Source organism: Haematobia irritans, chromosome 5 (assembly GCF_050003625.1).
Source record: "Haematobia irritans isolate KBUSLIRL chromosome 5, ASM5000362v1, whole genome shotgun sequence".
NCBI classification, from domain to species: domain Eukaryota; kingdom Metazoa; phylum Arthropoda; class Insecta; order Diptera; family Muscidae; genus Haematobia; species Haematobia irritans.
The window spans coordinates 151,009,938-151,036,953 of record NC_134401.1 but is presented as its reverse complement, the minus strand read 5'-3'; the positions used below and the strand labels follow the sequence as shown (position 1 = coordinate 151,036,953).

At 34.9% G+C, this 27,016-nt stretch overlaps 7 protein-coding genes across 8 annotated transcripts; 3 read left to right on the top strand and 4 right to left on the bottom strand.

The window, feature by feature from the left end:
* Positions 1 to 313: 313 nt before the first annotated feature.
* On the top strand, positions 314 to 2,920 carry LOC142237981 (putative ATPase N2B). Its single transcript, XM_075309465.1, has 5 exons — positions 314 to 945; positions 1,009 to 1,442; positions 1,504 to 1,675; positions 1,743 to 2,000; positions 2,078 to 2,920. Exons 1-5 carry the CDS (start codon positions 538 to 540, stop codon positions 2,198 to 2,200), a joined length of 1,395 nt encoding a protein of 464 aa, XP_075165580.1. The 5' UTR covers positions 314 to 537; the 3' UTR covers positions 2,201 to 2,920.
* A 377-nt stretch (positions 2,921 to 3,297) lies between these two features.
* LOC142237980 (uncharacterized) lies at positions 3,298 to 4,555 on the bottom strand. Its single transcript, XM_075309464.1, has 3 exons — positions 4,393 to 4,555; positions 4,067 to 4,253; positions 3,298 to 4,001 (listed from the first exon to the last, which is right to left on the bottom strand). Coding segments are annotated over exons 1-3 (795 nt in total). The 5' UTR covers positions 4,395 to 4,555; the 3' UTR covers positions 3,298 to 3,395.
* Positions 4,556 to 6,505: 1,950 nt separating this feature from the next.
* Positions 6,506 to 8,172, top strand: Dera (deoxyribose-phosphate aldolase). The gene is made up of 3 exons (XM_075310573.1): positions 6,506 to 6,663; positions 6,724 to 7,307; positions 7,644 to 8,172. The coding sequence occupies exons 1-3, from the start codon at positions 6,636 to 6,638 to the stop codon at positions 7,995 to 7,997; spliced, it is 966 nt and encodes a 321-aa protein (XP_075166688.1). The 5' UTR covers positions 6,506 to 6,635; the 3' UTR covers positions 7,998 to 8,172.
* Positions 8,120 to 9,430, bottom strand: LOC142238847 (uncharacterized). Its single transcript, XM_075310574.1, has 2 exons — positions 9,075 to 9,430; positions 8,120 to 8,997 (listed from the first exon to the last, which is right to left on the bottom strand). Exons 1-2 carry the CDS (start codon positions 9,093 to 9,095, stop codon positions 8,233 to 8,235), a joined length of 786 nt encoding a protein of 261 aa, XP_075166689.1. The 5' UTR covers positions 9,096 to 9,430; the 3' UTR covers positions 8,120 to 8,232.
* Positions 9,431 to 12,334: 2,904 nt separating this feature from the next.
* Nup54 (nuclear pore complex protein Nup54) lies at positions 12,335 to 14,608 on the bottom strand. 2 transcript variants are annotated; one of them, XM_075310818.1, is made up of 4 exons: positions 14,423 to 14,608; positions 13,868 to 14,305; positions 12,874 to 13,808; positions 12,335 to 12,813 (listed from the first exon to the last, which is right to left on the bottom strand). In XM_075310818.1, exons 1-4 carry the CDS (start codon positions 14,475 to 14,477, stop codon positions 12,472 to 12,474), a joined length of 1,770 nt encoding a protein of 589 aa, XP_075166933.1. In that variant the 5' UTR covers positions 14,478 to 14,608; the 3' UTR covers positions 12,335 to 12,471. The 2 variants fall into 2 exon arrangements, with proteins under 2 accessions (XP_075166933.1, XP_075166932.1); XM_075310817.1 differs by having other exon boundaries at positions 13,868 to 14,335; positions 14,423 to 14,607.
* Positions 14,609 to 14,941: 333 nt separating this feature from the next.
* Positions 14,942 to 17,021, top strand: LOC142240419 (WD repeat-containing protein 89). Its single transcript, XM_075312129.1, has 5 exons — positions 14,942 to 15,201; positions 15,268 to 15,442; positions 15,502 to 16,080; positions 16,378 to 16,599; positions 16,668 to 17,021. Exons 1-5 carry the CDS (start codon positions 15,192 to 15,194, stop codon positions 16,912 to 16,914), a joined length of 1,233 nt encoding a protein of 410 aa, XP_075168244.1. The 5' UTR covers positions 14,942 to 15,191; the 3' UTR covers positions 16,915 to 17,021.
* A 1,238-nt stretch (positions 17,022 to 18,259) lies between these two features.
* eIF3j (eukaryotic translation initiation factor 3 subunit j) lies at positions 18,260 to 21,512 on the bottom strand. Its single transcript, XM_075310441.1, has 6 exons — positions 21,353 to 21,512; positions 20,988 to 21,067; positions 20,607 to 20,723; positions 19,611 to 19,899; positions 19,403 to 19,536; positions 18,260 to 18,907 (listed from the first exon to the last, which is right to left on the bottom strand). Exons 1-6 carry the CDS (start codon positions 21,363 to 21,365, stop codon positions 18,848 to 18,850), a joined length of 693 nt encoding a protein of 230 aa, XP_075166556.1. The 5' UTR covers positions 21,366 to 21,512; the 3' UTR covers positions 18,260 to 18,847.
* Positions 21,513 to 27,016: the final 5,504 nt, after the last annotated feature.

Below are 27,016 nucleotides of genomic sequence, written 5' to 3'. Positions count from 1 at the left end.
TGATTCCGAGTCCAATTTGAATTCGTTTTTTCGGGTTTTTTAAGAATTTTTCAGAATTGACCCTAGCCTAACAAAATTTTCTTTCATGTAAAGATATCCATTTTTAAGTTGAATCACTTAACTATAAGGACAAAACGACTTTGTCGACTTTTGGCCAAGGAAAACAATTTATATAAGAGAAATTCACAAATGCTTTCATAGACATTGTAGAAATGTCATTACCTGATACTTTTGCTATGCCATGTGTTTGCAAATCGCATGAGTACTAAAAGTTAACAGCTGTGTTTGTTTACGTACTAGAAGGAAGAAGAATCGTTGCCAAAATTTATTATTTTCACGGTCGAAGACGAAAGACCTGGCTGCCTCGTTCTTGAAAACAGACGTGTAAAACAAAACAACTACTGCGTTCATAGCCCCGCGAATTTATGTAATATGTTAGTTGAAATTAGTTGACAAATTTTGAAAATTATATTGCATTGGCCGCCTCAATTCTGCTGGAACGCAAATAAACGACTTACATAAGACCGTAAATAAAAGATGTTATCCCCCAAAGTTCTGGTCCGTTTGGTGGATTCCCAACAGCAGATTCTGTTGTTATCGTCGGCGCTATGTAGTCCTCAACAGTTGAGCAGGCGTTTCTTAACGCCCATGCAGGCATATGAACAACGAATTGAATCGAAAGAACTCTTACCGGATAAAGTTCAGAAGAAAACAACTCAGGAACTGGAGGATTTATACAACACCTTGAAAAATTATCAACCTAAACCTGTGAGAGTCGAAACTTCAAGTGGTGGTGGTTTTTTTGGCAGATTTATGAAGAAAGAACAAAGTGCTCCTAAAATTGAACTTCTAAACACAACGGCTCCAAAGGGAATGTATATATACGGCAGTGTGGGTGGTGGAAAAACAACCTTAATGGATATGTTCTACAGTTGCTGTGACGATGTAATCAATATACGCACACAACTGTTACTTAAATGATTAATAAAATCCATTTCATTATTTCAGATCCCCAAAAAGCAACGTGTCCATTTCAATTCATTTATGTCCAAAGTACATGGTCTCATACACAAAGTGAAACAAGAAAGAGGACCTCAAGATCGCGCTTTCAACTCGGAGAAACCTCTACCTTTTGATCCTACACTACCAGTTGCTGAAATGATAGCTAACGAATCATGGCTGATATGTTTCGATGAATTTCAGGTCACCGACATTGCCGATGCAATGATTTTAAAGAGTCTTTTTACCCATCTCTTTAATGAGGGCATTGTTTGTATAGCCACGAGTAATCGTCATCCAAACGATTTGTATAAAAATGGCTTACAACGAAGTAATTTTATACCCTTCATTGGAGTGCTTTTGAATCGTTGCAATGTAGCAGCCATGGATAGTGGAGTCGATTATAGAAGAATTGCTCAATCGGGAGATACAAATTATTTTGTGTAAATATTTTTGAAAATCAAATCTTTTAATATTGGAATTGATTCTTGTTTTGATTTCTAGAACTACAAAAACCGATGCCAAATCCCAAATGGAACGAATGTTTAAGATTTTATGCTCACAAGAGAATGACATAATTCGACCAAGGACAATAACACATTTTGGTCGTGATTTAACTTTCCAAAGAACATGCGGCCAAGTTTTGGATAGTAATTTTGAAGAACTATGTAACAGGGTAAGAATTACAATACAAAGAATTACGGTTTCGTCATAAAAACCCCTTTTTATAAAATTTTTTACAGCCCTTGGGTGGTAGTGATTACATACAAATTGGTCAATTTTTCCATACGGTTCTAATCCATGATGTACCTCAATTAACATTACTCTTAAAATCCCAAATGCGACGATTTATTACTCTTATCGATACCCTATATGATAATCGTGTAAGAGTTGTGATATCTGCTGAAGTTCCTTTGGATCAGTTGTTTAGCTTTACCGATAAACCCAAAGATCTAGCCGATGAACAACGTATGTTAATGGATGACTTAAAACTTGGAGATGTAGGTTTTGTTTTCTAAAAGTAATTTGCCACCCATGGAAACAATATTTTATGATTCTTTATTTTCTTTGTTTGCAGACTGACACATCGGCCAGTGTATTTACGGGCGAAGAGGAAATGTTTGCCTTTGATCGTACAATTTCTCGTTTATACGAAATGCAAAAGAAGGAATACTGGGAACAGTGGGCCAAACATCGTTAAAGCTCTAGCAAAGATTTTTTTCCCTACATGAAAGGCAAATTGTAGACATTTTAATTTCTAAAAATTACCGAATTGCTTCAGTACTTAAAATAGTTCAAAATTTTAGATTCACGAAGTCTAATATCAGTTCATATATTATTTATACAATACAGAAGGATGGTCTATATTGAAACAACATTGATGCTATATTTGTATTCAAAAGCATTGTTTTTATTAATTTCGACATCCCAGATCGAATGCCTGTATCTCAAATAATCGATGCGGTGGGTTAGAAAATATGTAAAAATGTGAATGGTTTTTTCCAAAAAAATTTTATAAACACACCGTGCATGTTATACAATCCCTTTTTTGCAACGGTCACAGTGTACGATAAATTTTTACTTTCAAACAAAAGGGTAAATTCAAAAGTAAAATGAAGCGATGAGTATGAACGTAGAATTACACACAGTTGTTAGCTATAAATCGAAACTTTAAATTCAATCTATTGTTTATAGACCGACAATTGTTTTATTATTATTTTTTTTTTTTTATTAACAGCAAATTCCATTTGTTGGATGCTTATCTTGAAATTCTACAATATGGCAGATCCTTCTTAGTATTCAATTATGTTCCATTTTAACTTGCTGATTTTTATTTTTGAATATATTTAGCTAAATTTTTGTCTCTATAAAATAGATAATTGTTAAACGAAATAAAAGAAAATTTACGTTAATATACATACATACCGTATTATGATGCAGGCACAATTAACCCTAAATGGGAATGGAAGTAAAGTGTGATTATTAAAATTTTAGAAAATCGTAATATCTAAAATCTTAATAGTGAACTTTGTTATCACCAGCGAAATTTTATCTTAAATGGCCAGAGTTCAAATGTCCTAGACAAAACTGGTTACATAAACACAATTATACTTCGAGGCTTGTAAGATGAAATTTTATATATTTTAAGAACAGCTTTCATGTTCGAAGCATTATCATATTGGAATAGAACATACCAAAATACAAAAATTTAAGAAAATATCGTCATACCAAAATGGAGTTGTATAATATGTACATCTCCAATTTTAATTCTCAACTGAAACTCCATGGGAAAACCAATTATATGCAAGTGAAAAAAATATTTTTTTTTTATTGATAAAAATGGTCCTCATTCTAAATTAAAACTTATATTACTTATTCTAATTTACAACATTCGTCTATTTTCCCTTTTTATGTTGAAGTCTTTCCTGTTCTCGTTTAAATTGTAATTCTTGCAATTCCAATTTTCGCATTTTTATCATGTTGCTTTCGCGCGTTAACTCTTCCATTACTTTGTTGTGACGTTTTCGTTCATTATTCAGCTCTTCTTGTAGTTTGCAAAGGCTGACCAAATTTCTATCTATACGATCCAAACATAGATTTACAGTAATTTTCTTATATTGATTGTTTTGTTTATCAGTTGAATTGTCTTCTTGGATAGTTTTTGTACTATTATTCTCTGTTATCTTTAAAGGGAATGGTTGTGCTAAATCATCATCTTGTAGAGAGTCTTCACTCATTATATAAATATCTCCATCATTCTGATCGGAGCTGATACATAGGCGCTTTGCAGCTTGTTCACCATCATTTTCTTCCTCAATAAAAATACTCCATTGGCTGTCATCGACACCATTTTGGTTCTCTAATTCCTCATATAACCCACACAGTTTTGCTATTTCCTGTTCCACACCATTCAAGTGGACCCTACAACAGGAGCTGCCTGAACTTTTCTCATGTACATACTTTATTTTTTTCCGAATGTATCTTATGCCGTCGAACCAGGACTACATGGGAATAAAACATGGATTAGTAGATTAATTTACGCATAGATTTATGTTATCAAATTTACCCTTCTCCAATTATAACCGTCTTTTGTGGGCGGACCATGAGCATTTAATTTATGCGCAAATTGTTCCCATAAAACATCATAAGTTTCCTTCATTTCTTTGCCGCCGGCTCCTTTTGCCATATCAGGATGCTTCTTCATTAATTTCATGAGCATTTCTTCTTGTACCTCATTTTTTCGTGTTTGTCTCCTGTGGGGATCGAAAATATTAATGGAATTGGAGGGAAGCGCACAATATCAATGGAAATAAACATCGTGAGCCAGTTTTACAAAGTTCACAAAATTCAAGGGTGAAAATTGCCAAAAACCTGTTCGTTTCATAAACTTACATTTTTTTCGATGTGACACTTTCCGGATAATTAGCGAAAATAGAAAAGTTTATGCTTGTTTTTTTCTCAGTTAATACCAATGAAAGCACCAACGAAAATTAATCTCTAATTTCTATTTCGCCAAATGCGAAAACATTTCGATATTTTACTGTCGATAAAAGTACAACCGATTTCTAGTAGGTTAAAGCCAAGGAATTTTTTATCGATAACAAATAAAATAGAACAAAAATCGAAATGCGAAAACATTTATTTTTTGAGTTTTTCGATATTTCACTATGAAGTAAATAATTATAACCATAGCGATAGGCGGTAAGCGGTAAGCGAAACATTTCTTTCCGTGGCGTCAAATACAATAAGCTTGTAGACAAAAATTTCCTCTTTTGATGTTTCCAATAGTTTTTAATGACAATATAGCATGATGTTTCAATACTTAATATTGGAGTTGAATAATAACATGTTATATCTTGTTATTTAATGAAACAGAAACTTTTTACTAGCCCCTGTCAACATTGTTTTAATTTGGCGGCACTTGTGAGAATCCAACCACGTCCAAAACAGTCGTATACGATATCCAAAACTCGTCGCAAAAGAGCCGTCACTATTGAGAAATTGTACCACGCCAAGTTACTACAAAAAAGTATCGCATGAGTCCAATTAGTAGGTGCCTTTTAAGATAAATTTGGAACGACGCCAATAAGAGCCCCTTCAAACTATTAGAAAAAGTGAATTTTAAGATAGTTGTAAAAGAATCATTGTAGGTAAAATAGATTGTTAGATGTTTATTAATTCGAATAAAAATGTATAAATTATTCCAGGAACAACATTTATATGAATAAAAACACATATAGAACATAATGCCTTAAGGTGAGTACTATATTCGGTTTTCGTTGCGCCTGGCGTTTCACAAAATATGAAATGGCTATTCTAACAGTAGTGATGGCAAAATACTTTCATGTACATTTTGTACTTTTTGATATGCTTCTCCCATGACAGTTTGCGATTCTTGTAGTGACATTTACGAGTCTGTGGTAGCGATGAGGATGAAATGGATCTTTGAAATGCTGGCAGGGATATTGAACTGTTTTAATAAAGTAACCGCGAAAATTTCAACTCGAAAAGCCTCGAAAAGAAACATAGTACTAACTTTTAAAAAAGAAATTATGTGGATTTATAAGTTGCAATTATGCTACATTCGGTTGATGCTCCAGCGTATATCAGTGTTTATTCTTGATGGATGCAGCGTGTCTATAAAAATATCTGAAAAACTATCACTTTATTCCATTTGGAAAATCGAAAATTGTTCATCAATGCATGTTTATGGGATCAATCAATTCCAAGTGTTCGGACTGGCAAAATAACAAGATTTCGTAGATATGAGAATTTAACAGCTGTTTGTAAATATATCAATACAAACCCAAACCAGTATGTGTACACGCACACACAGTTTCATCTACAAGGAAAATTGGGGCAGGGTTGCAAAAAGCGCATTTGTAGTACTAAAACCACAGTTGTACAAGGCAAGGGATTTTGAAAGAGATTTTGTTGAAATCCAGCTTATATTTGCCTATTGCAAATCTACTGAGATCTAGGAGGATTTCGTGTCTAGTGCGAACGTAGTATAAGATTCTTAACAAACACAGACATTCCGTCCGGAAAAACTTAGTCTGTAAGACACAATTTTAAGCGCAATAACTGATTTTAGCACTTTAATTTCCTTTTTGTTAATAAATTATAAGAAAGTAGTTACACTTGGTGTTTTACAAATTATAAAATGGCTCTTGTAAAAGTGAGGACAAAATACTTTTATGCACATTTCGTACTTTTTGATACGTTTCCCCAATCACAGTTGTCGATTGTTGTAGTGTCCCTTACTAGTCTGTGGACATGAAATGGAACTTTGAAATGCTGGCAGGGGCTATTTACAAAATTACGATATCGTATACGCATGTTTTAAACGTATGTTTTATCGAATTGATTCCTTTGATCATTGCATCCATGTTATGTCAGGCTTTACATAAAATGTATGTTTATGTATTCGAGGACTTGAAATTTTTAACTAGTTGAACTCCTCAATGACCTTTTCATTGAGCACAGTATAACTTTTGACACATAAAGTCCATCATACGTCTATTTTTAAGTATATTTAATTAGTGATAAGATCACGATTGATTTATTTTAGTTTATCAGAAGATCGTGCACATTCTTTAATTTTTTAATTAATTGCAAAAGACCGGACATACAAAATGAAAGTGAATCAGATAATTCCATTTGGTAAGTTTCAAAAACTCATAGTAAAATCCTTGTTACATTTCTATTTTTCTCTCGATATAGACAATGAGTTCTTGAATATAACCATATCTTTGAGGCAATTGGAAGAAATTTCCAAAGAAATATCAGATCGGGGCAAAGTTAGTGGATTCAACGAAGTAGTTTGGGCTTTAAAAGCCTTAACACTCACTGATCTTACGACATTAGCCGGGGATGATACAGAAGCCAACGTGAGACGTCTTTGCCATAGAGCCGCTTTTCCATTTCCATTGCATTTGCTGGAAACTAAAATAGATACAAATTTACAAAAGCACATTCATACTGGAGCCGTGTGTGTCTATCCAGCTAGAGTGGCTGATGCTCGCCGCTGTTTTGAGCAATTGAAATGTGTAAATGATGTTCCTATTGCGGCAGTGGCCACAGGCTTTCCCACGGGCCAGTATGGCTTGAAAACAAGATTGGAAGAGATAACATACGCCATTGAATCAGGTGCCCGGGAAATTGATATTGTTATAAATCGTCAATTGGCTTTGACCGAACAATGGAGGAAACTATACGATGAAGTTTGTGAAATGAGAAAGGCATGCGGCGATCGAGCTCATTTAAAGACAATTTTAGCCATAGGAGAATTAGGATCAATGGAAAATGTGAGTTTTAAAAATATCTGAGGAGAACGTCTCAATACTACTTTGTGTACAAGAAAATATATACGAATTAAGATGGATTAGTTGTGCTTTAAAAAGCCCAATAAAAATTTATAGAGAAAGTGACCAATATGATATTCAAATATGGGATAATACATTTTCAGTAGAGCCCTAAGGGGACTTGAATATTTGAAATCCTATAAACAAGGCCATCTTGTACTCTTTAGTTAAAAATTGTATAGCAATTTTGTCATGTTAGTTGGATTTTTTTATGTATGTTAGAAGTTAACAATCTCTACTTTACATAAAGATTTATGTTAAGTATTTGTATTTTTACAGGTTTACAAGGCATCTATGGTTTGCATGATGGCTGGTGCTGATTTCATTAAGACTTCCACCGGCAAGGAGTCGGTAAATGCAACAATTCCTGTTGGTCTAGTCATGATATGGGCCATACAAGATTTTCTAAGGAAAACCGGACAGGTAGTTGGTCTCAAACCAGCCGGCGGTGTACGAACTGTACGTGAGGCTATTACTTGGATGACATTAGTTAAAGAAACATTGGGCATGAAATGGTTACAACCCTCCCTATTTCGTTTTGGAGCTTCTGGATTATTGGATGATATTGAAAAAGTGGTTAGGAAAGGTTTAACTGGCGAGGAAGTAAAGAGTGGAGCAGTAGCAGCTTATTAATGGTCTATTTTTTATCTAAATAATGTAATAGAAATGAATTGTCTTTTGTTTTGGTTTTTTGTTCTCAGATGCGATTTTTTGTGTTTTTGCCATATCATGTTAATGTAAATAAAAAAATAGACTTTTTGTACTAAAAATATACACAAATATATTTATATATTATATTAAAAAACTACATATTTGGATGTAATCTACTTCTATTAAACTATTGACTTAAATCATTGCTTAGGGTTATTTATATTCTCCTTGATGATGCTGTAAAACTTCGTATCAAAGGGATTTGAAACGTAGCTGCAGCTATTAAATCCTCTTCTCCTTGATTAAAATAATCATAATTTTGTTTATCCATTGAATCATTATTATTTGATTTCTCCAGTTTATTATTTCTATCGGGTACTTTCATATCGACACCAAAAAACGAATCATCAAAATTAATACGATTACGTTCATCATTTATCAAATATTCATCTTTAGGTATATTAACCGCTTGCTTAGTATGTGGAGAGGTCAATTGTTTTTCGTAATTATTGTACCATTTAATATTGATAAGTTTGTTATCGGCATTGAATTTTTTTGGTGACTTTCTTGGTTTCATTTCATAAAAATTGTTTGCAACTTTACCACTACCATCTTTGGGTTTCGGTGGAGGGGTAATTTTTTCCAAATGACGATTTTTATCATCCAACTTGGTATGAGTGTCTTCGATGTTCTGATCATAATCGAAAAGTGGTAGGTAGAAATTATACGGTTGACTAGGGGGTTGCATAAATTCCAAAGGTACAGCTACTTGTTGACTTTCCGATGAGGGTAAATCATGCATATGCCGTTCTTCCAGATGAGGTTTGAAAATTTCACTTGCTCTCCTTAGAAGGGCCTCTAAACGCTCAATAGTAATGATATGAGATGATAAATCATTATGATTGGATGCCGGAGGATTTTTAAAGCGGCCTGTAGGAGGTGGAGAACCCTCCAGTATAGAAACATACAGCACAAGGAATACCTTTAGCATAAATAAATATTAAAAGAATTTTCTATAAAGAAATATCCATAGATTTTATTGTTTTTATTCACACTCACTATTAACACTTTGCAAAACATTTTTACTGACTCTTTTTGGTAGTCGAAATTATATCCTTGTATAATCTATTTTCACTCTCAATTTTGTTTTGTGTATTTTTATGTAATCCACTTGCATCACCACTGGCTACTACTAAAATAGATCTTGATATAAGTCACAGTTGCATTTATATCAAAAAACCACTATGTTATAGCGGGTTTTGTGTTTTAACGGAAGCTCGGAAGTCTCTGTCAAATATACGGGACAAAAGACACATGCCCCACCATCGCCATTATCATTCATCGTGGGCTTTGGGAAAAACTGCATATTGTAAGAAGCAATGCAACTGAAAGCTGAGAAAACATGTATGCTTGGAAAAATTAACCTGTTTTCAATTTCTTTCAGAGATTTTTCCATAGTCCATATTTTATGAGTAAGAGAAAGATGGCGAGAATTCGGTCGAGCCGAATTTTAGTTTCGCTGCATAGCAAGTATAACGGAGAAAATGGTTAAAATAAGGGATATATGTATTGGGAAAGAATATAGACCAAAACATCTAGAAGATAACATAGAAAAAGTTCTATATCAGTTTAAGGTTCTTTGTTGATAATTTTTGTTGTTGTTTTCCCTGCAATTGGTATGAATTATCAACATCGAACAACATTGAAAACTAGGCACTAAAGCTTCCAAAATTATATTCACTTTCGTAAATATGGAGGAGGGACTGAACGGGAGAAAGTGTGGCAAAGCAATAACAAAATTGCAATGAATGGATCAGATAATGATTGAATAAGCGACTTGTAGGTTTAAAGGCGTAGGAGGCGTTCTCTTCTTATCAGTCATTAAAATGTATCTAGCAAACTAAGTGGGATCAAAATGCTGTAATAGAGACCTTGTCAACAACAAAATCCTAGAGTACGTATTAGTTAGGGTCACAGAAGGAAAAGGGGCTCATTCAACATGACTATGGAAAATTATATACATATCGTGCTGGTTGGAAGTAGCCAAATAAAAATTAAATCGAAGGGGCATGAACTCCACAATGAGATATGCTATGTCAACTCACCACTAAGGACCTTTTCACGAATTTTAGGAAATATCTCTTAAGATTATTAGGGGAAAATTTCCAATAATGTGTTCGAAATTGATGAAATGATTATTTATTATTGATATTTAATGACATAATTTAATGCCATAAATTTTATAATTTCAAGCGTATCGGATGAAAAAAACACTTCCAATAAGTTGCAAAAAATTGGGGGAATGATTATTTATATGCCGTAAATTTTGTATTAGAATTTGCGAAACGTTGTGTGATTTTAGCATGTGCACAGATGAACGATCAGACAAAGCAATATCGGCTGAAAATATATGGGCTCTCGGATCAATATTTCGATGCGCAACAAACTGCATGTCCAAGTTAGTATACCCACTCAAGCCTATAGTGGAGAATATGAAATACCACCTTCAATTGCTAGAAAAGTTTTCCTTAATGTTGCGTGGAAGCACAGAGACATACATAGACACTTGTACAATGGCCAGTAAATCTCAATAATATTCATGTTAATGTAACAGAAAAGTTGCAACTAAACTTCCAAGATAGACTTGCAGACGCTGCATGTCAGCAGTGTAAGGGAAGCAACAAGAGTATTATTTGTGTTAAAACGTCGTAGGTGCATACTGTCTGCAACCTGTTTTTTCTTTTTGATTTGTTTCGGTCGTGTCTTTTTTGTCCCCTCCCAAGTTAAATGTAATGCCCCCTCCATAGCTTATGTGTGTAATGAGTTCAATTTGATTATAAAACTAATTGTGTGTAAATAGTTGTTTCAGTCGATCATTTTTTCATCTGAAGAGTTTATTGACATCGAATGAACAACAGCTTTGTTGTACAAAATTACAAAACTAGATGTAATGACACCAGCTAGCTCTGTGATTATATGTATGGGGATGTGAACCTGTTTCTATCTTTCCTTACATTGTCTACTGCTCTTAAGATTTCGTGTTGCAAAGACAAAGAGACAAGTTCAAAGTTAGGTGATATGATGTGTGCATGAAAAAGCAATTTGAGATGTCACAAGGAAATACAAGTCTATAGTTTTATTCAGAGTCCACACCTAATTCACCCTTTTATGGGGGTATAATGAATGTCTACTTTCTCTGCTTTTAATATAAAATCTCATGGGTAATATTTGTTATCAAAGTTAAGTAATAACAGTGGAAAAATTAAAAGGGACCAAGGGATATCCACTTCCTGCCTATGTAAGTTTTAAAATCCAGGACCTGCTATGCTTCAAAAAAAAAAAAGTTCTTTAAAATGGAATTTTCACAGAAAAGTTTAATTGGAATGAAATTTTCATAGACAAGTTTAATTGAAATAGAATTTTCATAGAAAATTTCTTGAAATCGAATTTTCATAGAAAATTTTAAATGAAATGTAATTTTCATAGAAAAGTTCATTGAAACGAAATTTTCATAGAATCTTTCGTTGAAATGGAATTTTCATAGAAAATTTCATTGAAATGGAATTTTCACAGAAAATTTCATTGAAATGGACTTTTCATAGAAAATTTCATTGAAATGGAATTTTCAGAGAAAATTTCATTGGAATGGAATTTTCGGAGAAAATTTCATTGAAATGGAATTTTCATACAATTTCCATTTCAATTTTCAGAGAAAATTTCATTGGAATGGAATTTTCATACAAAATTTCATTGCAATGGAATTTTTGTCAAAAATTTCATTGAAATGGTATTTTCATAAAAAATTTCATTGAAATAGAATTTTCATAGAAAATTACATTGAAATAGAATTTTGATAGAAAATTTCATTAAAATCGAATTTTCATAGAAAATGTCATTGAAATTGAATGTTCTTAGAAAATTTCATTGAAATGGAAGTTTCATACAAAATTTCATTGCAATGGAATTTTCATACAAAATTTCATTGCAATGGAATTTTTGTCAAAATTTTCATTGAAATCGAATTTTCATAGAAAAATTTTAAAAGGAATGAAATTTTCATAGAAAATTTCATTGCAATGGAAGTTTCACACAAAATTTCATTGCAATGGAATTTTCATACAAAATTTCATTGCAATGGAATTTTTGTAAAAATGTTCATTGAAATGGAATTTTCATCAAAAATTTCATTGAAATGGAATTTTCATAGAAAATTTCATTGAAATCAAATTTTCATAGAAAATTTTAATTGAAATGGAATTTTTATAGAAAATTTCATTGAAATGGATTTCATATAGTGTTTGAAGAAATAAATGCAATAATTTATTGAGAACAAAATTGATCGTGGTGCGATTTATGCCTCCCATTGTTTATTTCTGCTCGATGGTAATCAATCAAAACTCCATGTAAAATAACTTAAGACAAAACAAACTATTACCTAATCAAATGGATGTGTCCATTAAGCTCTTATTAATTCTGGCATGCCATCGATAATAATCTGTAGGGCCTTTAGATCCTTCGTTACAGTGTCAGTAAGGACTTCCATTGCCTTTTGCTGCATACTCAAGAATGATTTCATTTCTTCTTCACAATCTTTGTCAATTGTATATTCACTGCCACCGGTTAAGGCATACTGATTCCGTTGCATGCGCATTTGAGAGAGAAGTTCACTAAGACGACCTTTGAATTGTGTGGGAGCCGATATTAGAGCTTGCATATTTTCTAATTTTGAACGCAATGCTTCTTCTTCGGGTGTTAATGCTAAACCAACCTTTCGTGTACATTCCTGTTTTACAATTATCTAAAAGAATATAATATATAATGAAACTGGCAATTATTTCATGCTATTTGTGACAAATACCTTTAAAATTTTATGACTTAATTCAGCCAATTTTCTCTTATATTCCATTATCTTAGCAGTTGCTGCAGTATGTCTTTGTCTCAATTCTGATAAATCATTTTCAACTTTCTGTAAATACAAATTGTGGGTTTCTGTTTCGTTCTCTTGACATTTTATACGCCATTTCAGATCATTGAAACCTATCATAGGCACCGGTATAAACTTCGAGGGATCTGGATTGTCTAATTTCGCTTGACGCCACATACGAGGATCTACACCTTTCGGGGGATTTTCCAGATATTCTTTGAGTTGATCTTCGTCAGGAAGGACTAGAGCTAAAACATCTGTAACGCCCATATTATTTAATTGATTTTTTACATTGGCCTGGCTAAGATAGTTTGCCAAGTCGGTTGCCAATATGCGTTTTGTATCGTTGGGGGCTAATTGTGATCTTTCCTCAACATAAATGACAAGTTGACACTTCTTTTCCTCATTTTCTTTACTTGACTCAACGTGAGTTTGCAAATTTGGCCTATTGCCAAAAATACCATTCAAAGTGGTTATAATTTGATGTTGTTGCCCTTTGACTTCAGATAATGTCTTATTGAAACATAAACCCACTAAACCGACTTTGTTGTCTTTGCCAGGTAGTCGACTGTAGCCCATTGCTTTGAATCGGCACAAATAATTTTGTGGGGTTATTTCAACGGGGGCTGCGGTTTGAGAATAAAATGACTTTCCAATACCCCACATTGCTTGTAAATAATTCCATTTGGCTATAATAGTATCACGTTCATCGCCATAAATGGATACATTGAAAATTGATTGAGCGAAAGCCTCATCTGCTGATATAGGTGGAGGTTGTTGTTGCTGTTGACCCATCATAAAACCAGTGTTACCACCGAAACCTCCAAACCCTGGTGTTACGGTGGTATTAGTAGCTGGCTTTCCAAATGCTAAACGGGTAAGGAAAACAAAGCTATATATAGATACAAAACAAAATCCGTTAACTTACCTGTTCCAAATGATCCAAAACCACCTGTGGTATTTTGTTGAGTCCCGAACCCTCCAAAAGCTGGAGCTGTCGATGTAGTGGATGCTGCTCCAAAACCTCCAAATCCACCTGCCACATTACTAGTAGATGTAGTTCCGAAACCTCCGAAAGCTGGAGCTTGTGAGGTGGCCGTTGCTGTTCCAAATCCTCCGAAACCGGTTGAAGTAGCCGTTCCAGTACCAAACAAACTTGGCGCAGCCGACGTTGCCGTATTGCTAGCACCAAACGCACCAAAGCCACCTAATGTGGGTGCTGTGGTTGTACTTGTGTTGGTAGATCCGAAACCACCAAATCCTCCCAACGTAGGAGCAGATGTGGCAGCAGTCTGTCCAAAACCTCCGGTACCAAATGTTGGTGCTGTCGACCCAAACGCCGTACCGGTTGTTGCTGCAGTTCCTCCTGTTCCAAATGAAGAAAACAAACCAGAGGCTGAAAATTCCAATGAAAGTATTACTTTTCCCTTTCTATGCACACTACGCGACTAGGTAAACACTTAACAACGAAATGAAAACTCACGTTTAGCCGGCGTACTTGTCGCACCCAGCGAATTATTCGCACCAAAGAAAGACATGACTCGGATTTGTTATAACTTAAAATTTATTACAAACACAAAATAATTTGGCGCATATATGTTCTAATTTTGCAGAAGTCTGCTTTTAATAGAGATCACAGGGACAGTTTTTGAAAAGTTTACAGTTATCGATAGTCGATAACATGTGATTATGACGAAGAGGGTTGCCAAGTCAATTGAAATCATGGGAAGTCAAATCAGGGTTACCGAATGTTATTATATAAAATTTCTAGAGAGTTGTAAAAATTGCATTTTTGTATGACGACTATTGACGAACGAACGCAAAACATGCAGGAAATATCATGCACTGTTTTGTGTCTGCTTATATTTTATTTGATGTTTTTGTGTACAAATTAACAAGTGTAATTTCTTTTTATTTGTTGTAATTATTAAAATACATTCTATATTTGCAACGTGGCGAAGGAAAAATGTATGAATCACTGGTAACTCTGTCTCATTTACCACCGAGAAACTAGAACAAACGAACTTGGTTGGCTCTCCGAATCAAAATTTATTTAACCAAAAAGTTGACACTTTTTAGCTTCGTTTAAAATTGGCATTATTTCCCATGTGATTGTGTTTCTTCTAGTTCTTAAACTTGTTATCGATATCACACCCCACCACTATTAAATTCCTGCACGTGTTGGTTGTTGTTTTCAAACTACTTATGTTTTCATTTGGAGTTTTGTTTGTTCAAACGTTTTGTTTAGTAAAATGTCTTGCGGTACGAAACAAATATTTATGATTTTTAGTATTTTATTAATTTAATATTACTTTGTTTCATACACAGATGACAATGTACCACTACCAAGTAGTGAAGAAGATGAATCCGAAGAAATTCTTGAAGATAACGATACATGTACAGCTTTCGAATTGGAGCAGAGTTATGGCCATAAATATAGACTATTTGATGAGACAGCTTTGTCACTAAAGAAGGAATATGTATTAAGTTTAGATAAAGACGAGTAAGTGTCCACTCCTACATTTAAAGTTTCTCACCACGAAACAATCTTTCGTTTTATAGTGCTCTTACACGCATAGCTGCTGGTTTAACTGATACGTCGGTGCATTTATTTGATATAAGTTCCGAAAGAGGTTTGCAACAATTTGTACAAATACCTTCACAGAATATACCACAAAAAGAGATAAAGATTTGTGGTGTTCGTTTCTTGGATGAAACTCCTAATACATTACTGGTTGGAACAACCAATGGCATTGTTCGTCTATTCGATCTTCGCACACAAAAGGAACAGACACGATTTGAGCGTAATCCAGAAGATGGACAGCAACCTAATGCACCTAAATGTATTGCATCATTCGATCGAAATGCCAATAGTCGATTATTGTGTACGGGCACCGAAGAGGTCCATAGCAATGTGTACTTAAATTTCTACGATATACGTGAACGGAAGCCAATGGGTGATTATTTCGATTGCCATCAAGAAGATGTAACTACACTGCGTTTTCATCCTCAAAATCCGGATAGTTTGGCTTCTGGATCTACAGATGGTTTAATAAATACCTTTGATTTAAGGGAAGCCACGGAGGAAGATGCCTTGCAAATAACTATTAATACAGAAAGTAGTGTACATAAAATTAATTGGTAAGCAAAGGAAATGAATAGCAAGTAGATTAATATGATGACAAAACCAAAATAGGAAAATGTCAAATTGTTAAAAATGGATAGATCCCAACAGAGGACAATTTTCTTGGTGCTAATATTAATGCCATAATATATCGATATTATCACATTAAAATTAACTTCTCATAAGTGGTCATTCCTCAATTTTAGACAAAATATATGTACATAACTATTAAAATTAATTTAAGAGAACCTTTAAACGTATATGTATATTTTATTTTCTCATATATTATTCCTTATATCTCGTTTTTTTTTCAGGCATAAAAATGTTTATAATAAAGACATAATATCTTGTATAACCCATACAAATGATTTTAAAGTTTACGAATCGGAAGAAGGCGATTTAATATCTGAATTTAATAGAGATCAAATAACCGAATCAATAAAAAGATCTACGCCAGCCAATTGTAATTTAATAAATGCCCATAACACGTCTGACAGTAATATACTTCTACTGACTGGATCTAATCTTAACAAAGGGTATGAACAATCGAATAATGCCTAAATTTAATGTTATTCTCTTTAAACATTAATTTGTTCATTTGCAGAGAAATAATGAGGTCTCTAATTTATCAAAATAAAAAACTCTCTCCCTATGCAAATTTCGATGGCAATAAACAAATTGTACGTGAAAGTCTCTACGATACGAAATCGAATGTATTATTAACAGCTGGAGAAGGCAGTATTATAACTTTGTGGTCTCCCCAGGAAAACATTGATGGTAATGCTTCAGAATCTGGAGCCAACAAATTAAAGGCTAAAAAATCTAAATCGCATAAAGTTAAGCCATACTAAGAGGACTGTGTCTCATTATAAAATAAATAATTTTTACTTTAGAACATTTACATTTTAAAATGTAATAAGAAAAAGAATTATGAAATAAAACATTTTATACTTTTAAATGTCTATGGATCGTTCTGACAAAAAGAGAAGATCTAATACAGTTAGTGCTTCCATCAAAAATAAAAATCATGTGAATAGTTTTCCCATCTGAGGACGAAAAGTTAATTTGCAAAACAACCGCGAGGGGGAAGTTATGATAACTACACCGACTGGTACTTTAATAAATTTCCAAAAATAATGCAGTCTTATTTCAGCAAAACAAAATACGATCATATTTTGAATTGCCTCACATAGCTCAAATTTCGAACTTTATAATTGGCTAAACATTCGTTCAGTGACACAACGTATGCACCCTATAATATACGTTTAAACCTAACAGCCTTAATGTGGCAGAAAATCGAAAGGTTGAAGGCCCTGTTCGTGTAAATCGTACGAAGACCAATTCGAAACTAATGCCCATGTTCGCAAATTCACGTCCAGGTGAGTGTGAATCAATTCTACGATTTTGGTGTCCTACAATTCACTTCCACCGGAAGTTTCGTGAAATCAATTCACTTGCAAAAGTCTTGGTGAAAGTTGAATTATGTCCAAGATGGATGTATTTCCGTTTAAAAAAAATACTCGCGTAAAAATTTAAAATGTTTTATATTTAATTCACGAATTTTATTAAAAATATGTAATTTTTATTAAAGAAACAAATAGTAAATTAAAATAAGTCTATTGATTCCATTTATTTTGATTTTCGCCTTAGTGATTTTTTGGGTGATTTGTGCAACCAGCTGGTTACAGAAAAGTTCAAAAAAGAACTTGGAATTGAGGACACCAAATTTTCACGTTCGTGGTTTTGACGTGAATAGTGGAAGTGAAATTGAAGTGGATATCCGAATATGGGTGTAAAGCAGTCACTCGAATTCGATCAATTCGAAAGTAAAGCAGTCAGTGTATGATTATTCATTTATTTTAAAACATGAAGTATTTTTAAATTTTTGGCTTTTCTTAACACACAACCAAATTTTTTTTATGGGGGGGGGGGGGGGGGGGAATCAAAGCGGAAGGTGAACTCTATTTGATGGAAAATCAAAAACATATCCGAATATATTTACTAATCTAGTTTCAATAACCATGAAATTTTAATCGATATATGGGGTTTCCCACAATTTCAAAAGACAAATGTTGATTTTTTCAAACTAGATTTTTATATTCACTTTTTATTTTCCAAGTTTCGCTGTGGAAACCAAACGTTTAGCACATACTTACATTACACTAGAATACATAAACCAATACAAAATCAATGACATTTTTTGCTCCTTTGTAAATTATGTTTTACTATTAAATATATATTATTTATACAAGAAAAAATAAAATAATTCACATAAAAGCAAAAATTAAATATATGTATGTATATATAATAATCCTTCAATTTGACTGTTACATAAATAATCAACATGAAAAAAATAAATGATGTTTTTTAGTGTATGCATATGATTGCATAACTGCTTATGTACATGATGATTCGATTTACAAATCGTCGTTTTGTTTTTAACCCCTTCTGTGACTATTTCATTTATTTTTTCTTTGTTTTTGTTTTTTTCTTCCTTGTTCATTTTAAAAATAATTATACGGTAAATATGTATATTAGATCTTCAAAAATAAAATGTATGTAAATTTAACAAAAGAAGACCATTTATCGTCGTGTGTTAATAATGGCTTTTAACGTCAAGTTAAAAATTCCTGTGTGCTAAAATTTTCTTGGAGAAACTCATGAACACCATAACAAATTATATTCGCTGATGAGGATTATTTGTAGGACTCAACCATCTTGCGATTATTTTAAAAATTAAGGGGGGTATCAGAACTGAAGAAATGATTGGAGATTGATTAGAATTTACATGAAATCATCGTAGTCATTGTAATCATCGCCATATTTGTTGTAAACTTCAATATCCTGCAAGAAAAAGAAAAGGTAAATTTATAAAATACAGAAAATACTATGTTTTACATATTGCTCATCAGATAATTAAAAATGTCACACGTTTGTTTGGTATGAGTTTTTTTTTGAACCGTTTTTTTATATGCGTTTTTGGTTTGTTTTTGTGGAACCGTTTTTTTGGTATGTTTTTTTTTTTTTTTTTGGAACCGTTTTTTTGGTATGCGTTTTTAGTAATTTTTTAAAGTGCCATTTATGCATATGTGGGTTGGTTGCTTTGATTTTCTTAATGTCTCACGCAATTCATCTTTTTTTTTCTTTTCTTTGGGAATATACTGTGGATGGCCAATTTTCAATCACTCAAAGTTTTATTTTGTTTTTTGCATGAGAATACTCAGATTAAATTGTCATAGGTATGCATTGAAATTGCGAAATTTGCAACAAAAAGCTCGTTTCGCACCCATTTCTCATTGATTTTAGTATATATAAAAAAGTACAAAAACGTTTACTTACATCGTTTTCAGCTTTAATAGTGATACCCTTGCCTTTGCCACTTGACTTCTTAGCACTTTGTTTTTCCATTTTTACTTTTTCACTATGCAAAGCTTCTACAGCCATTTTCACTTTTTTCACTTCAGCAAGAGGTACTGAAAAGGTTAACAAAATTTGTGATTATAAAGTATTTGCATTTTTCTGTTTGTATTGCTAAGTTGGTACTTACAAGTAGCACATATACTTCGTACTAAATCTTCAATGAAATGCGGGTAATGTGGCGACTCTTTAAATTGTGACAATTTCCAACTAAGCGCCGCTCCAAATTCTTTAAATTCAGCTTGAGTCTGAGGATTGAAAGAATCTAAACCAGTTCCAACATCTTGAACACCAAATGTTTCTAAAGCACTTCTTAAATCGGATTCTTCTTGAATTTTTTGTAAACGTAATTTTTCAGCAATTTTTTCTTCTGGAGTCATATTGGCTATCCGTTTGGCTTCTTCCTCTTCTGCCAGTCGCTAGAAAGTAATATAATCAAAAATATAGTTATGAATCCCAATTTGAAAACATAATGATAAAAATCCATATATTTGCAAGGAATGCATTACCGAAAATGTTAAATTTTTGCAAAAAAAAAAGAGAAAAAATTGGAAAACTTTGCAGTCCAATATTTTTATTTTCTCTACTTTGAAGAATTGCGTATAAAAGCAAGGAGCGATTTCAGATTTTCAACTCAACACTAGTATTTGGTGTTTATGGACTCGAAGTTTTGCTCACTTTTTCTTCTTTTATGTGGAGAATTTATTTATTTATTATTATTATTTATTTTTTTTTTTTGACAATTCCTTTTGTCGAACTGCGAATTCTTTTGCAAATTGTTTTGGAATTCTTTAAAACTTGTCTTCTGGACTTGCAAGAAATCAAATGTGTATACAAATTTGCATTATGGAGTTATTTCTTAAAATTGTTTTGTGGCTGTGAGGATGTAAAGAACATTAGACCCAAAATTTTAGGAAAATCGCATAAAAATATACTCAGATATGGAACTGGGAGTTCGGTATAGCGAAATTTTAGAAAATACCCATATTGTCTTGTAATCGAATGACTGCTTTCCTTGAAAATGGGCTTTAGGGGGACACTGCATTCATTTTTGAACAGTTTTTCGAGTCTTTTTTCCGAATACTTTTTCAGTGAATTCATTGTTACAACATATTATCATACATACCGCTTGTTCTTCCAATTTAGCTTTCAAAGCTTTGTTTGGTTTTACTTTCACTGGCTCTTTTGGTGTTTCTTGAACCTTTTCCTCATCCTTTTTCTCCTCCTCATCTTCCCAGCTGTCCTATAAGCATAGAAATATTAAAAAATTAATATTATTATAACAAAACTTGTTGGATACCACTTTCTATACTAACTACAAGTTTGCACTAAAAAAAAGTAACAATTGTTTTTGTATGCACCCTCACACAGCATTATGTCGCAAAAGCATACACGTGTCAATATGGTCGAATGCAACGCCATCAACCAAAATTTTAAACAAAGACTAATCAACAGAACCCAAAATTGGCAAATTGGCTTTGGTAGAACTTCAAAATTTCTCACGTACCTTGATATCATCTTCTTCGTCTTCGCCAGCCCACTTATTTATTTTGTCAGGTATAACTATAGGCTTGTCTGCAGCACTTTCTAGAAACACACAAATATGAAAACAATATTAGTGACAAGTCGCGTTCGTCTTAGACCATTATCAACAAAAAGACAATGTTTGCATAATAACCAATCAAACAACATAATTCTTTCAAAGGAAAATTAAATATTTCTGAATATGTCACACACAAGGTTAATAAAAAAAATGTTGAATGATTTCGACCATTGCCAGGAAGAGCACATGGTCACATATTTGCTATTGTGAGAAGGGGAATAGTTCATAAATTCCTTTGGCCATTTGTCATCATATCTATGTATGCATACCCCAATCTTCCATATTGTTTGTTCTCTAACTACTTGCTCCTTGTTTTAAAAAATTTATAAATAAAGATAATATGGCCTTGTAGCGAATAATTCCAAACGAACTATTGTTAATTCACTTCTTGAACTCTGTAATTCTGTACGCCTTGTCAATTCACTTTTTTTATTGTTAATTTAGTGCTGCCACATATTATAACACTTCGAATAAGGTGGCAATATTGTTCGATAAACTGACATCAACACCCTGTAGGGAAACCCCGAAACACAAAGTCAATGATTTTAAAACTACAATTCTTAATTAGTAAAACACAGTGACTGGCAGTCGCTAGAACACTAACATGGCGTTCTCACCAAGAATGTTTTGGGGTTTGAAATGTTTTCCCTTTATAAGCATTTCAAAACGAGTCGTTTTCCCCATATAAAAAATCAAGTCCAAAACACAACTTCTCCTCAAAAACACGTCAATTTTAAAATGTGAACCCACCTAATTGGAATATACCCCGAATAAGATACCCTTTTCAAAATATTGAAATAAATTTCATAGAAAAAAGGAATAAACAAAGGCTTTAAAGAACATGGACATGTGAAAATAACTTAAATAACTTAAATTAAATTTGAACATACGTTGCATATATGTGAATTTTGAGTAAATGTGAATTTCTAGTTTCAATGGTAACTGTCAAACTAAAACATCTCAACACGGTGTGAACGGTGATATTGTTACGTTTTTTATATTTAGGCGTTTTTAATTACCGGACAATTAAAACACAGTTCTTTTAAATAACGACAATCTACAATTTATTTACTATGACTTCACACTTTACGATTCGTTCACACTGAAGTTATTCGTTTGACGCTTTAATTAAGACTGCCTCGTTAGCAGCATGCGAGCGCTTTTATATATGACGGTGTGGCAATACGAGAACATTCTGGTAGCACTACAATATTCTGGCAACGCCAGAACATTCTTAGACAATGCTAGAAGGATCTACGATCATTAAGTTATTCGTCTGGTGGCTGCCAAACACATACACACTCACATAGATATATGCTCGCATTACTACAACAACAATGACAATAGACAATGAGATGAAATGAGAATGCAGAATAACAAAGCAAAGGGGTTGCTATTCTATGAGAGAGTAAGAACTAACATTTCGGTAAGCAAACAAAAGAACATAAAAGAAATTCAGGAAAATACTAGAAAATGAATAGATGATTCCAACAAGTGATAGCGAAATTTTATCGTTACAATTTGAAATTTTAAATTAACGGAAACTAATTTAAATAAACTTATATCTATAATTATCAAATTCGTAACACTGCCTCCCGCTTAAGCCTGTTCGTCCCGAACAGGCACAGAACCTGTTCCGTAAGGAGCCAATCGTTCCAGATGTACAACTTTCATCTTCGATCTAGGGCTGTCGTCCTTCTGAATCCGGTATACAACATCATTAATCTTCTTGATGACTTTGTATGGGCCTTCCCACTGTGTTTGCAGTTTAGGACACAATCCTTTCTTTCGTTGCGGGTTAAATAGCAGAACCAATTCTTCTTCTTGGAAGCCCTCAGTATTTACAGCACGATCGTATCTCGCCTTCATTCTGTTGCTGACCATTTTTATTTTGTTGCGCACTGATTCGTGAACTTCACCGAAAGTGTTTGGGATGTCGTTTCTGTTTTCTTCCATGGCGAGCGCATTAGGTTTAGCGTCGAATATCAGATCTCCAGGCAACTTCAACTCAGTTCCGAATAGAACATTGGCCGGTGTTCGAGAGGTGGAATCATGAATGGCAGATCTATACGACAGCAAAAACTTTGGTATATGCTCGTCCCAGTCCCTCTGGCCGTTGTCCACCACTTTTCGAAGATGTTCCTCCAGGGTGCGATTAAACCTTTCTACCATGCCGTCGGATTGTGGATGTAATGGCGTAGTCCTCGTTTTCTTGATACCAAGGGATTCACACATCTCTTTGAATATGGCCGATTCAAAATTTCTTCCCTGGTCTGAGTGAATCTCGGACGGCACACCGTAGCGACATATCCAGTTTTTGTTGACCACATCCACAATCGTTTTTGCCTCTTGGTTTGGAATTGCATACACCTCCGGCCATTTGCTGAAGTAATCCATGACCACAAGGACATAACGGTTTCCAGAATCACTTACTGGGAAAGGGCCTGCCACGTCCATTGCTATTCTTTCAAACGGGGCTCCTGGTCTATATTCTTGCATAGGACCTCGAATTTTCCTTGTTGGACCTTTCGCCTTCATGCACTTCTCGCAATTGGCTACCCATTCAGCAATTGATTTCTGGCATCCAACCCAGTAGAATCGTTGCTTCACTTTCTCGGCGGTTTTGGTTATTCCCAGATGACCTCCACTGGGACCATTATGGAACTCCGCCAAAACGTCTCTTATTTTGGAATCTGGAACGATGATCAAATTTCGGCTGCTCTTGCCATCTTCGCTTTCCCATTTACGTTGCAGGGATCCATTGACTAGAACTAAACTATCCCATTGAGCCCAGTATGATTTCATAAGTGGACTTTCGGCTGCTATGTCTTTCTTACTGGGCTTCTTGTTCTCTTCCTTTGCTGAAATAATTTTGTTCAAAATGGGATCTTTACGCTGTTCTGTTGGCCAGTCCACTCCAGATTCGATGTGTAACAGCCGAATATCAACAATCTCCTCCTTATGTTCAGCTTTCGAGCAGTGCTTGCATTCTATACTGCAAGGTCGACGTGACAAAGCGTCAGCGTTACCGTGTTTTCCACCTTTTCTATGCTCGATACTGAAATCATAGCTTTGGAGCCTCTCGATCCAACGTGCCAGTTGAGCTTCCGGATTCTTGAATTGGAGCAACCATCGTAGAGCTGAGTGATCAGTCCTGAGCAAGAAGTGTTGTCCATACAAATATTTATGATAATGTTTTACACCCTCTATGACGGCTAGCAGCTCTCGTCGCGTTACACAGTAGTTCTTTTCGGGCTTGGACAACGTTCGGCTGAAATATCCGATGACCTTCTCCTTGCCGTCTATCTGTTGGGATAGCACACCTCCAATACCATGCGCGCTAGCATCTGTATCCAAAACAAATTTTTCGCCCGGAATAGGATACGCTAGAACAGGAGCTGAACATAAAAGTTCTTTTAAATGTTGGAATGAATCCTCCTGTTCGTCGCTCCACTGGAACTTCTGACCTTTTTGCGTCAATGTATGGAGACTAGCGGCGATGCTGGCGAAGTTTGGGACGAATCGTCGGTAATATGTACATAACCCAAGGAAACTTCTTAATTCGTGGAGATTTCGGGGTCGTGGCCAATCTCTGACAGCTTGGATTTTGTCTTCATCGGTGGATATGCCCTCTGCAGTCACATGATGACCCAGGTATTTAACTTCCCGCTGGAAAAGGGAGCATTTCTTTGCGTTAAGGCGTAGACCAGCGGCTGACAATTGCTGGATAACGTCTTTCAAGTTCTTAAGGTGCTCGTCAAATGTTTTGCCCATCACTATGATGTCGTCCAAGTATATCAAGCACGACTTCCAGTGCAACCCCTTCAGTACACGCTCCATCAATCTTTCGAAGGTAGCCGGAGCGTTGCAGAGCCCGAACGGCATTACATTGAATTGCCAGAGACCGCCATTAACGCCAAAAGCCGTCTTTTCCTTGTCTTTCTCGGCGATCTCTACTTGCCAATATCCACTCTGCAAATCAAGCGTAGAAAACCATGTTGTTCCGGCTAGTGTGTCCAACGTGTCATCAATGCGTGGAAGCGGATAACTGTCCTTTTTGGTGACATCATTCAGTTTTCTGTAGTCCACGCAGAATCGGGTACTTCCATCTTTCTTTTTGACCAGCACAACTGGGGAACACCAAGGACTTGATGATGGCTCGATCACTCCACTCTCCGCCATTTCCTTTATGAGCTTTTGAACTTCGCCTCTTTTTGCCAGGGGAACACTTCGTGGTGCCTGTTTTATGGGCCTTTCTTCTGCGGTTTTAATTTCATGTTTCACTACAGATGTTCTTCCTTGATTTCCCTTTTCAGAAGCAAAAGCAGAGGCGTTTTTCCACAACAATTGCTTGGCTTTATTTCTCTCTGACGGCGATAGATGACGTGTCCAAGCCTCGAAATACCCTTCTAAGTGTTTTCTCACTGCTCCATGTGTCTTTGATGAGTTGCCTTCCAAATTGACTATTGCCTCGGCTGGTGTACATTTTCCAATATCAGAAAATTTTACAATTTGCTCATGATTGTCAGACAAGTTCAAGACCCGAACTGGTATTAGTCTCTCTTCGTTCGGTGTTACCAGGGCATTTGCTATCAAGATGTTGTTGCTTTTGTTTTCTGCTGGTTCAACAACCCACAATTGGCCGACTTCACAATCTCCATTCATAGAAACCCATATAATTGCTTCGGCATTCGGTGGTATAGACTCTGACTGGCACGTTGTCAAACGTCTGACAGGTGTATTCTCGTCGTATCCCACGTTTACCGTTATTTCGGCATCGCACCATGTCATTACACGACGCTTCATATCCAGATTGAGGCCAAAAGCAATCATGAAATCCGCTCCAATTATAACTTCGTCTACTATATCGGCCACAATGAAATCATAAGTAACGGATTTGTTAGCAATAGTTAATTTTACGGCGACCTTTCCATATACGGTTGCGGGTTCCCCTGTAGCCGGGCGTAGCTTGACTCCAATCAGTGGTGTAACTTTTCCTTTTACTAAATCAGATCTAATGATAGACTTTGATGCACCAGTATCCAACGTCAAAGTACGCTTGTCGCCATTAATAACACCCGCAATAGTTAAATTGTTATTTTTCTGTTGAACTATTGCTATGGAGATGGTGGGGCCATCGTCTGTGGGAGCCAGCTCTTGCCCCGCTGAACTAGCTCGATTTAGTTTAAAGGTGACTCACTTGACTGTGGGGTCACCTTCTTATGGCTATTGTTTAATGGAGATGGTGATGTGGACCTTGACCGTTTGCGTCGTGCTTTGCATTGTCGAGCTAGATGTCCCGGCTTATCACAGTTATAGCATTTGATCCGGGATTTATTTGCCTCTTGCTTCATTTCTTGCATTGCCTGCTTCATGGCCTCTTTCATCGACTCAATAACGGACTTTGGTTCGTCACACTCTGTCTCTACTTTACGTACCTTGTGAATTTGAGGCCGCGCTAGCAATCTTGCAGTCTCTTGTGCAAGTGCGAATGTAACTGTTTCAGCGAATGTAGCCTTTTGTGACGCATATGTTGCACATTTTATATCTGGGTCTCGAATTCCATTGACGAAGGTCTCAATCTTGATGCGGTCCACAAGAGGATGACTCTCACCTGGGTATGTCAAAAGCACTAGCCGCTCAACTTCTGTTGCGAAATCTTGTAGGGTTTCGTTCGATTTCTGGATTCTTCCTCTCAATTCCATTCTGAAGATGTCCTGCTTATGCTCTCCGCCATACTTGCGTTGGAGTGCCGCTATTACTTCATTATAGTTATTTCTAGAAGCAGCGGGAATGCTTTGTATCACATCAGCAGCATTGCCCTTTAATGCCAATAGAAGTTCAATTGCTTTATCATCGTCATTCCACAAATTTCTACAAGCAACCATTTCGAATTGGAATTTGAAGACATCAAATGACGTTGAGCCATCGAA

What these genes read in the sequence shown, in the direction of transcription:
- Dera (XM_075310573.1), top strand. Translation starts at nt 6,636, where the DNA reads ATGAAAGTGAATCAGATAATTCCATTTG. An exon ending in GAATCAGATAATTCCATTTG is followed by an intron (nt 6,664 to 6,723) that starts GTAAGTTTCAAA and finishes CTCTCGATATAG; the next exon opens with ACAATGAGTTCTTGAATATA. An exon ending in AATTAGGATCAATGGAAAAT is followed by an intron (nt 7,308 to 7,643) that starts GTGAGTTTTAAA and finishes GTATTTTTACAG; the next exon opens with GTTTACAAGGCATCTATGGT.
- LOC142238847 (XM_075310574.1), bottom strand. Translation starts at nt 9,095, where the DNA reads ATGTTTTGCAAAGTGTTAATA. An exon ending in TGTTTTGCAAAGTGTTAATA is followed by an intron (nt 8,998 to 9,074) that starts GTGAGTGTGAAT and finishes TTTATGCTAAAG; the next exon opens with GTATTCCTTGTGCTGTATGT.
- Nup54 (XM_075310817.1), bottom strand. Translation starts at nt 14,477, where the DNA reads ATGTCTTTCTTTGGTGCGAATAATTCGCTGGGTGCGACAAGTACGCCG. An exon ending in TTTTGGATCATTTGGAACAG is followed by an intron (nt 13,809 to 13,867) that starts GTAAGTTAACGG and finishes TTACCCGTTTAG; the next exon opens with CATTTGGAAAGCCAGCTACT. An exon ending in TAAGTCATAAAATTTTAAAG is followed by an intron (nt 12,814 to 12,873) that starts GTATTTGTCACA and finishes ATATTCTTTTAG; the next exon opens with ATAATTGTAAAACAGGAATG.
- LOC142237981 (XM_075309465.1), top strand. Translation starts at nt 538, where the DNA reads ATGTTATCCCCCAAAGTTCTGGTCCGTTTGGTGGATTCCCAACAGCAG. An exon ending in TCTACAGTTGCTGTGACGAT is followed by an intron (nt 946 to 1,008) that starts GTAATCAATATA and finishes TCATTATTTCAG; the next exon opens with ATCCCCAAAAAGCAACGTGT. An exon ending in TTGAAGAACTATGTAACAGG is followed by an intron (nt 1,676 to 1,742) that starts GTAAGAATTACA and finishes AATTTTTTACAG; the next exon opens with CCCTTGGGTGGTAGTGATTA.
- eIF3j (XM_075310441.1), bottom strand. An exon ending in ACGAAGAAGATGATATCAAG is followed by an intron (nt 20,724 to 20,987) that starts GTACGTGAGAAA and finishes CTATGCTTATAG; the next exon opens with GACAGCTGGGAAGATGAGGA. An exon ending in ACGAAGTATATGTGCTACTT is followed by an intron (nt 19,537 to 19,610) that starts GTAAGTACCAAC and finishes TAACCTTTTCAG; the next exon opens with TACCTCTTGCTGAAGTGAAA.
- LOC142237980 (XM_075309464.1), bottom strand. An exon ending in ACGGTTATAATTGGAGAAGG is followed by an intron (nt 4,002 to 4,066) that starts GTAAATTTGATA and finishes ATTCCCATGTAG; the next exon opens with TCCTGGTTCGACGGCATAAG.
- LOC142240419 (XM_075312129.1), top strand. An exon ending in AGTGTACATAAAATTAATTG is followed by an intron (nt 16,081 to 16,377) that starts GTAAGCAAAGGA and finishes TTTTTTTTTCAG; the next exon opens with GCATAAAAATGTTTATAATA. An exon ending in GGATCTAATCTTAACAAAGG is followed by an intron (nt 16,600 to 16,667) that starts GTATGAACAATC and finishes GTTCATTTGCAG; the next exon opens with AGAAATAATGAGGTCTCTAA.